A 13,146-nucleotide genomic window follows, 5' to 3' on the forward strand; every position below is an offset into this window, starting at 1 on the left:
AGCGTATCTCGGCCGGCAGCGGGGCTATTTTTAGCTGCACGAGCTGGCCTGGCCAAAAAACCCATTTTCTCTGCGAGGGATCCTTCCTCCTCCCTTACAGCACTGTTTCAGCGCTGCTCAGCACCACGAGATCTATAGGAATTGCATAGAAACAGGTCAGGATTAGACAGGCGCAACATCGTGTCCCTCCAAGCCCAGCCTCGAGTCGTGGGTCCCAAAATAACCGAGCCACTGGGGGTGACATCAGTGCGGGTCTTGCCCTGTGGTCCCTCCCTTTGCAAACTGGCTTAACTGGGACAGAAAAATTGTTGTTGTTCCCCTCCCTCAAAAAAACCCCTACAAAAGTGCAAATGCAGGTCGAGCGCCGTCACTGAGCCTGCTGGGACACGGAGATGGAAATGATGGGCTGAGGGGCTCCAGGATGCCCCTTGGAGCTACGGGAGGGCTCAGGGATACGTTCAGGTCTCTGCCCCGTGTTTCCTTGGGACACCTCCGAGCCCCGTGAGGACTTTGGCAATGAGGAGGAGGATGGTGAAACCCCTCAGGGTCACTGCTGACCCCTTTCTCCATCAGAGCTGTACAGCTACACCGAGGAGCCCGAGCTCGGCACCAACAGGAGATGCTTCGAGGAAGATTTTCACGCTCAAGGTACCGGCTCTGAGCTCAGCACCCCGGGGTGCTGCAAGAGCAGGACCCCTCACCCTGGGGAGGCACCTGCCTGGTTGTTTCATTCCCATTCCAGTGCAGGGCAGGAGGTGGCTGGAGCTGGACGGGGCTCAGCAGAAAGCCTACGTGATGCGGCTGCTGGATGGGCTCGAGGTGGTCAACCGGGACAAGCGGCTCAGAGTAGCACGAGCCATCCTCTACCTGGCCCAGGGTAAGGACCGCAACGCCCGTGTCCGGGTGCAGCTGCGTGTCTGCTGCCTGGCTCCGGCGTAGGAGAAACCTTCTCTTGGGGTTGTGCCGGGTTGGTGCAGTAAGGGTCCTTCCCGGGGGGGTCCCGCATGCTCCAGGGGTTTGAAGGCAGCTGCCCCCTAACCAGCACCTCCCTTCGGGCCTCTCCAGGCGTCTTTGGAGACTGCGATAATGAAGGCGACGTCCTGCGCTGGTCCCGGCACAACAGCTTCCTCCTGTACCGCCTGGGAACCTTCACCGCCTTCCTGGAGCTCCTCAACATGGAGATCGAGTGAGTGGACCCACACTGCCCCCACCCTCCTCCTTTTCATCTTCTATCCCTCCATTCTCCTCTTCATCTTCTTCCTCCTTATTCTTCTCTTCATCTTCTTCCTCCCTATCCTCCTCCTCATCTTCTTTCTCCCCATCCTCCTCTTCATGTTTTCCCCTCCATCCTCTTCATCTTCCTTCCCTCCATCCTCTTCATCTTCCTTCCCTCCATCCTCTTCATCTTCCTTCCCTCCATCCTCTTCATCTTCCTTCCCTCCATCCTCTTCATCTTCCTTCCCTCCATCCTCTTCATCTTCCTTCCCTCCATCCTCTTCATCTTCTTTCCCTCCATCATCTTCATCTTCTTTACCTCCATCCTCCTCTTCATCTTCTTCCTTCCTATTCTTCTATTCATGTTCTTACTCCCCATCCTCCTCCCCTCCATCCTCTTCATCTTCCTTCCCTCCATCCTCTTCATCTTCTTTACCTCCATCATCTTCATCTTCTTTCCCTCCATCCTCCTCTTCATCTTCTTCCTTCCTATTCTTCTATTCATCTTCTTACTCCCCATCCTCCTCCTCATCTTCATTCTCCTCATCCTCCTCCTCATCTTCATTCTCCCCATCCTCCTCCTCATATTCTTTCTCCCCATCCTCCTCCTCATCTTCCTTCTCCCCATCCTCCTCCTCATATTCTTTCTCCCCATCCTCCTCCTCATCTTCATTCTCCCCATCCTCCATCTTCTTTCTTCCCATACTCCTCGTCCTCTTCTTCCTCCTCCCTCCTCCTCCTCCTCCCCGAGGACCGGGGTGGTTCCGCAGCCGCCCGTGCCCGGTGGCTGAGCTCGTCCCCTTCCCCGCAGCAACAGCCAGGCCTGCAGCAGCGCGCTGAGGAAGCCGGCCATCTCGCTGGCTGACAGCACGGAGCTCAGGTACCTCCTCCAGCCCCCCACTGGCACGTTGGGTGGAGGTGGTGGGACAACCTCCGGGGACAAAGTGGACTCTGGCTGGCGGTGTCACCTGCCCATCGTGCTGTCCCGACAGGGTGCTGCTCAGTGTCATGTACCTGATGGTGGAGAACATCCGCGTGGAGCAGGAGACGGATCCCCCCGAGTGGAAAACCTGCCGAGAGACCTTCAGGACGGAGCTGAGTGAGCCACAAAGTTCATTGTGCCCTAACAAGGTTCCTCTGTCGTGGTGGACCCAGGGAGACCTCCAGGGATTATAGAACCATAGAATCACAGAATGTTGGGGGTTGGAAGGGACCTCTGGAGATCACCCAGTGCCACCCCCTGCCAGAGCAGGATCACCCAGGGCAGCTGTTCCTGTGTAGGAACGATCCAGGCGGGTTGGAAAGTCTCCAGAGCAGGAGACTCCACACCCTCTCTGGGCAGCCTGGGCCAGAGCTCCGGCACCCGCACAGCCAACAAGTTTCTCCTCATGTTGAGGTGGAACTTCCCACATTCCTATGATGTGGAATCTGTCCTGAACCTGCTCCTGGCCCCTCTCTCCACCAGGTTTCCCCGTGCACACTGAAGAGCCGTTTGCTCTTCTGCTCTTCACGATGGTGACCAAGTTCTGCAGCGGCCACGCTCCACACTTCCCCATGAAGAAGGTCCTGCTCCTGCTCTGGAAGGTCCTTCTGGTGGGTGCAAACCATTCCTTTCTCCAGAAACTGGTCATTTTGAGAATAGTGCTGATGCAGCCTGGATGCTCCCCACTGTTCAATCCAACTGGAACAAGGTTGTTTAACGTGGCGCAAGAGGCTGACACAAGGCAAACAGGTTTTTTTGGGAGAGTGAGGGTGGGCTGAGCTGTGCAGAAGACGTGAGGTGGGGGAGAAGTCTGGAGAACAATGTCATGGCTTCATCCTCAAGCTGCTGCTCCCCTGGAAGCCCAGAAGAGCCGTGCTGTCTGGGTGGGACATCCGCTCCCCGCTCACTTCTCTCCTCTCTTGTTGGTCCCTAGTTCACGCTGGGTGGATTCGAAGCCCTGCAGGCGATGAAGGTGAGGAAGAGGGAGGAGCTGGGGCTGCCGCCCTTGCCAGAGGACAGCATCCAGGTGATGCGCAGTATGCGCGCCGCTTCGCCCCCCACCTACTCCACCAGGCACCAGCAGCACCAGCAGCAGCAGCAGAAGCGTGGTCACCGCAGCCGAAGGGTAAGAGCGGGCTCATCCTCCTGGCACATGGCCCGGTCCCTTCTCCAGCAGGGATCATCGTCTGTTCGAGGAGCCAGCCTGTGCTCGGTGGTGTTATTTCCCCTCCCGCACCAAGCACTCCTACGTTCTTCCGTTTTATAGAATCACAGAATGGTTTGGGCTGGAAGGGACCTTAAAGGCCATCTAGTCCCTCCCCTGCTGCAGCAAGCAGGGACATCTTCAACTAGATGAGGTTGCTCAGAGCCCCGTCCAACCTGCCCTTGAATGTTTCCAGCGATGGGGCTTCTACCACCTCTCCAGGCAACGCGCGCCAGCGTTTCACCACCCTTATAGTAAAAACAATTCTAGTCTGAAGCTCCCCTCTTTTAAAACCATTTAAACCCTTCTTAAAACCATCACCCCCTGTCCTCTTGCAACAAGTCCTGCTAACACGTCCCTCCCAATCTTTCCCGTAGCCCCCTTGAAGTACTGGAAGGTGCTCTAAGGTCTCCCCTTTGGGAGCCTTCTCTTCTCTGGGCTGAACAACCTCAAATACTCAGCCTGTCCTTGTAGGAGAGGTGCTCCACCCCCTCTGAGCACCTTTGTGGACCCGCTCCAACAGATCCATGTCCCTCTTGTGCTGAGGACCCCAGATCTGGGCACAGAACTGCAGGGAGGGTCTCACCAGAGCGGAGCAGAGGGGCAGAATCCCCTCCCTCACCCTGCTGGCCATGCGGCTCTGGATGCAGCCCAGGACACGACCGGTTTTCTGGGCTGTGAGCACACATCGCTGGGTCACGTCCAGTTTTCCATCCACTCATTTCAGTCGTGACAAACCAGCCCCATGATGCGCTTGATCTGGAGGAAGCAAGAGGACATCCTGACCCCATGGCCAAGCACTGATAAGCACCCGGAATCAAACTGCTCACAGCAAGCTCTTTTTTTAGCTCCCCTCACGGAGCTGCTGTGGTATGATCCAAGGATGAAAACGCCTCTTCCGTTAGGGGGATGTTGGATGGTAACTCCAAAAGTTGAGACGGAAAATGGGCTCACACCTCCTAGAGCAGCAAGGGTAGAGTTACACAGGGAGGGGCTGTTCCTCACTCAGGCTCTGGTTGACAACAGCTAGGAGGGAAATCCTCATCTGAGGAACATCTGGGAGTTTGTTCCTTCCAGGATGGCAAGGTCTGGTGCTGGCAGTGGGGAGGGAAATAAAATCCAGGGAGTGACTCATATTTCTCCTTCCCCTTCTGCTGCAGCCCCTGGTGAAGCAAGACAGTCTGGATATCTACAACGAGAGAGACCCCTTCAAGAACGATGAAGCAGGGGTCGACGAAGAGGAGAACGACGATGTGGACAGCGGGATCGAGGGGGAACTGGACCTGATGGAGCGGGATGCCATCATGCCCACGATGCCTGCTCAGCGCCCACCTATCGAAAGAGTTTCATTCCCCAAAGGGCTCCCCTGGGCCCCCAAAGTCAGGTAAAACCAGCTGATGTCCCTGCCATCCTCCCCAGTCCTACCTGTCCCGGAGCGCGTTGCAGGCTGAACGTCAGGCTGTGCCAAGTTTGTTGGCCTCTGGCTGGTAGAACTTGAAGTGACTCCGGTCATTTTTTGGTCTCAATGGTCCTTTCTGGACTGGGTTTAGCAAAGCTCTTCCTCAGGCTTTATAAACCGAGCGCAGCCACTCTTGGCCAGTGTCAATCCCATTCGGGCATCCCAGGCTGGACTGGGAAGAAGGCTTGTGCTGGAGCGCTGGGGGAGCCGGGGCAGCTTTCCCCACCAGCACCAACAGATCTCAGTAGGGGCAGAGGTCTCAGACTAATCATCTCTGGCAGTGGTTAATGACATTGCCTCTAGATTTTTTGAGTTGGACTCTTGTTTTGCCAGATGAAGCCTTCTTGAATGGCCTTGCTCTAAGAAGTTGGAGAAAATCATCTGAGATAAAGGAGTTGGTGCTTTCCCTTCCTAAAAACCAGTTCCCCACATGTCGTATAGGAGAAGGTTTGGGAAAAGTGGGTGAAATCCTCTGTCCCTTGCCCCCTAACCCATGTGAGTTCTTTTGCTGTTGATCCAAAGCCTGGATTTAATCCCTTGTCTTTAAAACGCAGGAAGCAAATACCTCTTTTCGATGTGGGAGCAGTGACAGGGTTAAGCGTGCCTTTGCAGAGCTCTCCTCGCAGGGACACGGCAAGAATTAGTTTCCCACGTGGGTCTGGGCACACGCGGTGCCGTGGAGCTCCACGTAACTTAATGCTCTCAGCTTGGAAATCAAACGACCGTTGTTTTTCTTGGCTGGTGCCTGGAAATCCCACTGGGTTTCTTTCTGCCTGTGAGAACCTTGGCTCACGGTCCGTGTCCTACTCGTAAGCACTGAGACCCTGACCGGTTCTCACGAAAGACGCCCGGGGTGGAGGAGATGTCAGCTTGCTCTCTCAGAGCAGCACATGCTCCGCCAGACCACGGAGACAGCATTTGTTAGCTCAGAGCGAGCAGATGCTACTTGAAGATCCACAGAAGGTGGATCAAAAGGTGCCGGTCGTGAAGAGCTCCTCTCCATTTATTCACGCGCCTCCATGGAGCTCCACGGCAAAGTACAAGTGGCTTTGGTTCACGTTGTTCCCAACCAATGAGCCGAATGGTGGCTCTACCCTGCTGCTGCTAAGACCTCTAAAAATTAATCCTAGGAAGCACAGAGGTTCTTGCTGGCCCCACGCCGCGGTGCTTTCTGAGAAACGTGGGTGGTTTCCAACTGTCTCCTTGGTTTTGTTTCTCTGCTGCTCCATCAGACAGAAAGACATTGAGCATTTCCTGGAAGCAAGCAGGAACAAATTCATCGGATTCACGCTGGGACAGTGAGTGTTACACACACAGGTTTCACCCAGTTTGGTCCGTAGCTCCCGTCAGGGCAGTTTAACCGGTGGGAGGTGTCTGCAGGGCTCAGGTTTTCTCAACTCAACCGTGTTCGGGATGATGTGGCACAGCCCTGGATTTCACTGTGGCTGCAGCAACAGAGTCGGTGCTGTAAAAACATGTTCTTGGAGATGCTGATCTCCGAGGACCTCTTTCTATTAAAAATCAGACCTAGCCCAGAATAAGTGACCCCTGGCCCAAGCCAGAGAGGGGTTGGATGTGGGAGGGAGTCGGTGTCCGCAGTGAATTTCCCGGTGTGTGAATAAATCAAGCTGGGTGGGCAGGATCATCCTGCCGTGGGCCCAGCAGGGCACACTCAGTTTTTAGGACGCTCATTTTTTAGGTGGGGTGTCAGGCTCAAGCTGGCTCCACGCAGAGACCTGATTTCACCCCAGTTCTTCACCCCAGTGTCACCTTTCTGTCGTGCAGGCTTTGCTGGGGAGGAGGTGGGAGGGCAGGCAGCTCACGCCAACACCTCTCCCAATCCCTGACCCACCCTGGATGGGCTCCGTAGAACCAGTGGGCTACAGGCTCCCTCTTTTACTTCGGATGGCACAGAAGCATTCACAGATCTCCTTCCCAGCTTTGCACTTACCTTCTCTCCTCCAGAGACACCGAAACCCTCATAGGGCTACCGCGACCGATCCATGAGAGCGTGAAGACACTGAAGCAGGTGAGACGACCCAGAAAGCCTTGCTGGGGAGTGACTCAGCTTGTCTGAACCCATCCCTTGCTGGTTTTGGTCCCTGGCACTCAGCAGATGTTCTGAGGTGGGATCGGACTCGTGGAGATCTCATGGGGATGTGGAAAATCATCGGCCAAGATCCCTAAGGCCGTTGGGGCATGGCAGGGCATCAAGCCTGGCACGCATAAGCTTTGTGCTGGAGCACTTGCAATGGGTTCCAGGTTCCTCAGGTGTGTGCTCTCAGCCCACAGTAAACGTTTCAAGTGAGTTTAGTCTTCTGCTCCTCCTCAGCTGACGTGCAGCAGCACCTTCTATCTGAGCTCTTGCTCGCCCTACCTTGGGAAGTCCATCTGGTGGCTCCAGCCAAGGTCTGAAAAAAAAGGATATCTGCCCCGCGCAGTGTTGGATCCTCACGTCTAGCCTCTGGCTGAAGGAGTTCTTGGAGGGAGTAAGAGGGTCCCTTCTTGTTGACGCCGCTGGGAATGTTCCTTTCCCACTGGTGGTACAAACCTCTGCACAAGCAAACCAGGGCCGCAGCATTAATGCCGTGTGAACAATTCAGACCATGAAATGCCTTGAGTGATCTTTGTCAATTGTCTGTCCGACCCTCCTGTAAACAATACACATTTTGTTCTTTAGAACTAGAAAGAACTGTTAGCTCTAGCTGGAACTAAATATTTATCAGAACTTTGGGCTCATTTTTTAGTTATGGATGTTTAGTTATGTATGTAGTAAGAGGGTCCCTACTTGTTAGTTGTCATAGGAAAAGCTTCTGGAGCTTCTTGCAGGAATTGGGTCCAAAAATGGAAAATGAGTCCTCCCTGCAGTTCCAGATCGATTGCCCAGTGCTTGGACTTTCCCTTTATCCCAGGTGTGGTGTTGCTGCGTCCTGGTGGGCGTTTGCCACATGCTTGGAAGGTGACAGACAGGTTTGGACATAAATGCCCAGACCCGTGGTGTTCCCAGGAGGAAGCACGGCCAGCCTTGGCTCTTGCAGTGCTCCACGCGGAGCGAGACACCTCCAGAGGCTGACTGACCCTCTCTAAGATCTGAATTGCCTTTTGGAGGAGATTGTCCCTCCCCATTTACTTGCAGAGAGATTCTAGAAGGAATAGGTGGAAGTAATCAGAGATACGATGTGTGAGGGGCTTCAGGGACGGAGGGGTGTCCCACACAAGGATGAGTCCCCCATGTATCTGCTGTGGCCTGTGCACCTAACTCAGATATTGCTGAACTCAGCAATTCTTGTCATCGCTGACTGTCTTTCATCCTTCAGTTGCGACATTGCTCTGTCTCTTGTCTGTGCGTTTTTGCCAGCACAAGTACGTTTCCATCTCGGACGTCCAGATCAAGAACGAGGAGGAGCTGGAGAAGTGCCCCATGTCTTTGGTAAGAAGTTGCTGCCCCCCCATCACTCGACAGGCGTGTGGAAGATTTCCAAGGTGTCGCATTTGCCGTGATCCTTAGGACACACCTTGGGTGCTCTTCTTTCTGGAAGCCCCTATCTTGAGCAAAAGTAGCGGTGGAGAAAGGCCTGCAGTCAGCACATAGCTGTGTCCATCATGTCCTCAAACTGGGTTTTTTGGAGGTGACTGACATATCGCAAGTGTGGGGACTGGAAATACTTACTTGTCCCCTGTTTCTCTGTGCTAGGGGGAAGAGGAAGTCCAAGAAACCCCTTGTGAGATCTTGTATCGAGCCATGTTGTACAATCTCCCCCAGTATATGGTAAGCCTGTGTTTCTTAAAAGTAAAGAGGAGCTTTCGAGGGAGGAACGGTGCCAACCTGTGAACCGCAGAGCTCAGCACGGGGCCGCTGGGGTGTGGAAGGGTGAGATTTTGGTGGGAACCCAGAGCAGAGTCGGGTGGGAAGTGCAATCCAAGAGGAAGGATTCAGAGGATCGAGGGGTGTAGATACCCAGGGACACGGTCAGATGGTTGGAGACAGATCTGTGGTTGGAAAACAGGACATATGTGGAGGGGAACAAAGCCCTCTGCATTGGTGGGATCTCAAAACGTGCTCCTGCCCTCCAGACACAGGAGGGGAACCCGCTGGGCATGACCCGTCTCATCTCTTGAGCTGCACTAGCCGTAGTATTTACTAACTAGTTGTTGCATGCTGATGCAAGCACCATCACTTCTGACCTCAGGGAGAAACCTACGGACTTTGCTTGTTCCTTCAGCCCCCGTCCTTGCTGATTAACTTTGTTACAATATCACGCTGACCGAGCGTGATGGCGTACTGGGCCAGGAATCAAACTAAAGCATCATCGTGCTTTACGTGGTTCAGCAAACAAGGCGGTGATGGCTTCAGGCCTCTGCTGACGTGGCTTTGCTCTCAACAGCTATTCAAATCGTGGAGAGTCGAGGAGGTTATGACCCTCCTTACAGGGACATCCCTTGCACCCTTTGAATGGCCCCAAGAGATTCCCAGAGGAATACAACGCGTGTCCTGAAATTGAGCTAGGTTGACAGGTTGGATGGGGCTTTGAGAAACCTGGTCTGGTGGGAGATGTCCCTGCCCATGTCAGGGGATTGGAACAAGATGATCTTGAAGGTCCCTTCCAACCTAAACCATTCTTCTAAGATGCCCTCTGTCCACGGGGAGAGACAAACACCAATTTAAATGCATTAAGCTCCAGGTGTCCCTTGCTCAGGATGTTACAGCCAAACCAGAGCTTCTGTCTGTCCAGGGTATAAGAGTACAGGTTGAACCTTGGCATAGTCAGTCCATCATGGTGAGCAGAGCTTGGGCTGGTGAAACCCGACAGAGTTGGCTCGAAGTTGTCCGGTTTCAGCAAATGAGGGAGAAGGAAGGAATGCTCCTTCCTGGAACCAACCCTCCACACCTGTCCCCCCCTGCAGATCGCTTTGCTGAAGATCCTCCTTGCTGCAGCACCCACCTCTAAAGCCAAGACTGACTCCATCAACATCCTGGCAGATGTGTTGCCTGAAGAGATGCCGTAAGTCATAGAATCATAGAATCATAGAATAGTTTCAGCTAGAAGAGACCTTGAAGATCGTCGAGTTCGGCCTTTGTCCCAGCCCTATCAACCCACTAAACCATGTCCCCCAGTGCAACATCCACCCGTCTTTTAAATCCCTCCAGGGATTGTGACTCAACCCCCTCCCTGGGCAGCCTGTTCCAATGGCTGACAACCCTCTCAGTAACAAAATTCTTGCTAATATCTAACCTGAACCTCCCCTGGTGCAATTTAAATAAGTCCTTGAGGAGGTGGCCACCAGCCATCCCAGCTTTGCCACGATGTCTTGCACTGAGTTAGGGTTTGCCGATAGGTTGGGGGGAGGGGCTCCAGATTTGGGGGCGTCTCTTTGGATAGGTGCAAGCTACTGGAGCCACCAGGGCAGAGGATTGAAAGCCAAGGATGCAAATGTTTTTCAGGAGCGTGGTTGGCAGCCTCTGTGCTGTGCTAGCTAAGTGCCACAATTCATAAAATCGCGCTGATTGACACAAATCATAAAGGCGTGGGAGCATGTGGTAGGTGTCCTTCACGCCACTCCCCCAGGATTGCTGACAGGCAGTCAGCACAATCAGCCCTTTTCCCCTTTTTTTAATGCACCTTGGTGTCATCCGATGGGAAAGGATGGAAATGGGAGTCCCAGAGGGAAGCGAAAGTCTCTGTTTCTGTAGAGTCTGTCCTGATAAAAAAGAACTCTGTGATCCTCCTTGCTCCCCTATGAGCTACGCTGTTGCCTTCTTTCCCTCCAACCCAGCATCACCGTCCTCCAGAGCATGAAACTGGGGATCGATGTGAACAGACACAAAGAGATCATCGTGAAGAGCATCTCGGCTTCGCTGCTGCTGCTCCTCAAGCATTTCAGGCTGAACCACATCTACCAGGTGAGCGTAGACCAGCCCTCACCAAGCTGGTCTTGAAGCCGGTGCGTCCTGATAGACCCTCTCCTAAAAGATATCTCTGGGATTGCTTTCCATGAAGAGCTGCAGATGGTTTTTCCAGAGAGAGGAGCCGTAGCCCCAGGCCAGGATTTGTAGTTACTCGGGCAGGGATGACCTGATCCCCGACTGTGTTTTGACGGGATCGTTTCCACTCACGTGCCAAGATCTTTCAGACCTCTGGGAAAGTTCACGCCGTAGCTGATGAGGTTAAAATTCAGGAGGTATCAGGAGCGTGAGCCTCCCCTGGCAGAAGGGGGAAGGGGATGGGGGTTAGGCAAGACCCTCTTTAGCTCAGCCTCCTCCGCAGTGACCAGAAATAGTGCTGGGTAGGACCTCACGAGGTCAGCTAATCCAGGCCTCAGCAGGATCAAGTTCTTGGGGCTCCTGTTTCAGCAGAGGTCTGGGTCCTAAATGCAATCCGATTTTTCCTTTCATCTGCACGGCACCAATCAAGCTGGACTCGCATGAGGGTTTTCCTTGATTAAAAAAACACCACGGACTGATTCGAGCTGCCAGTTCTTCACTCGTTCTGCCAATCAAACAATTAGCGTTTTGTCTTTTTTTCCTTTTTTATTTTTTTAAAGATTTCAGAGCATGCTACAAATCCATCTGTATGTTTCGAAGGCTGCTGATATTTATCCCAGGATAAATACAAATCCGTGTATTGGATTGGACAAAATGAAGCAAAACCCTGCATTTTTACAATCCTATATTTGTTCTGAGTCCCGCCAGGTCCTTTCCCTGACTTTTCTCACTTCATCCCCAAATCAGCTCCTCCTATTTTTTCCTCCATGGCAGGAGGACCCGTGTGTTAAGTCTGGAGGAACCCGTGGGGTTTCCCAGCTCTGATTCTCCTTCTGTGTCTGATTTTGCATGAGCCATCAGCATTTCTTTCAGTGCCAAAGCAGGTCTTGGGGAGCACCCCCAAAAAAACCCCAACCCACTGGCAGGGGTCGAGATGGTGCTTCCAAAAAGCGGTGGAGAGCACGGCTGGTCCACGCTCCACTGAGGGTCACCCTGTGCTCGGTGGCATGGGCCAGCAGATGATGTTTTGTTTTTTTGGCTCAGCTCTGCTGTGATTTGGTGTTTCTTACGCAGAAAAGCCCATCAAATTATTGCAGTTCAGTGTCTCAGCGTTATCTTCGGTCCGATCCTATATAAGCCGCCAGCCGCTGCGTTTCGAAGCAGCAAGAGCACCTCAAATCCCGGCCAGCGGGGTCTGGTGGTTACTCACTCGCCAGTAACGGCGGCGAACGGAGCGTCGACAGCTTGTACCGGGCTGAGACGAGACACGACAGAACAAACTGTTTCTTCGCTCTCAGATTCTGGGATGTCGATTACTGGTCGGGGAGAGGATATTGCTGCTCTTTGCAGCTCGGCTCTTTGGAGGACAGTAGAGATTTGTCGTACTAAGCAGCCCTGTGTATCCAGACCATTTAATATATAGAGGGGGAGAGAAATTAAAAGCATGTGTGAAGGTAAGGAGGCTTTTTCCAGTCGAAATTTGAAAAAGGACTGGGCTTAGCATGTGACAGCAACAGGAATTGCCGTATTTTTTCATTTAATAGCTACGTCTCCTCCTTCCCTCTTCCCCATATGTTGTTTTGTCACAGATTTTTGCCTTGAAAAGCTGCACTGCAGTCAGCAGGTGTAGCTTATTCCTAAATTACTGCCATAAAGTTTGCGTGTTCGCTCTATGGCAAGTAGATTTTCCAGCTGCTGGGAGCTGCTGTATGTGCCAGCCTTACACGGCAGAATTCTGCATGGGGAGGACGGTCTGCGAGGTGTCCGAAGCAAACCATCAAGACTGCTTTGCTTTCGGCTGGAAATGGTTTTCCATTTTCCAGGCGATTCTCCCAGTTGTTCCAGCTAATGTTGACCCATTTCACTTCTCTCCCTCAGTTTGAGTACGTGTCCCAACATTTGGTGTTTGCCAACTGCATCCCGCTGATCCTGAAGTTCTTCAACCAAAACATCATGTCTTATATCACTGCCAAAAACAGGTACAGCCGCTTCTGGGGAAGAGAGAGGTGATGGAGCAGGGAGGCTTTGTGCATGAGGAACCCTGACGCATGGTGGGACAGAGCGACCTCTGGTCCCGCGCCCAGCTTCGGAGCAGTATGCTCTCCCCTACAGGAATACGCTGGAGGGGAGCTGCATGACGAGGAAGTGATGATGGGGGGTTTCCAATCTCTCACCGGGCTGCTAAAACACACGTAGACCCAGCTCCCTTCCTGACAGTCAACTTGTTTTCGTCTTTATATGGACTCCTGGAAAGCAGTCCAACGCCAGGCATCAGGCACCAGCACAGATCAGGGGACGTCCTG

General features: G+C 53.2%; 1 protein-coding gene across 1 annotated transcript; it reads left to right on the plus strand.

Annotated features, from left to right (window-relative positions):
• Positions 1-573: 573 nt before the first annotated feature.
• On the plus strand, positions 574-12,822 carry STRIP2 (striatin interacting protein 2; the record flags this gene model as incomplete). Its single annotated transcript, XM_009879049.1, has 15 exons — positions 574-648; positions 743-877; positions 1,066-1,186; positions 2,027-2,095; positions 2,208-2,314; positions 2,681-2,808; positions 3,132-3,323; positions 4,562-4,785; positions 6,093-6,158; positions 6,826-6,889; positions 8,219-8,290; positions 8,555-8,629; positions 9,766-9,863; positions 10,636-10,762; positions 12,722-12,822. Coding segments are annotated over 15 exons (1,654 nt in total), but the record flags the coding sequence as incomplete, so codon positions are not given.
• Positions 12,823-13,146: the final 324 nt, after the last annotated feature.

The sequence above is a fragment of the Apaloderma vittatum genome, unplaced genomic scaffold (genome assembly GCF_000703405.1).
Source record: "Apaloderma vittatum isolate BGI_N311 unplaced genomic scaffold, ASM70340v1 scaffold23991, whole genome shotgun sequence".
Classification (NCBI taxonomy): domain Eukaryota; kingdom Metazoa; phylum Chordata; class Aves; order Trogoniformes; family Trogonidae; genus Apaloderma; species Apaloderma vittatum.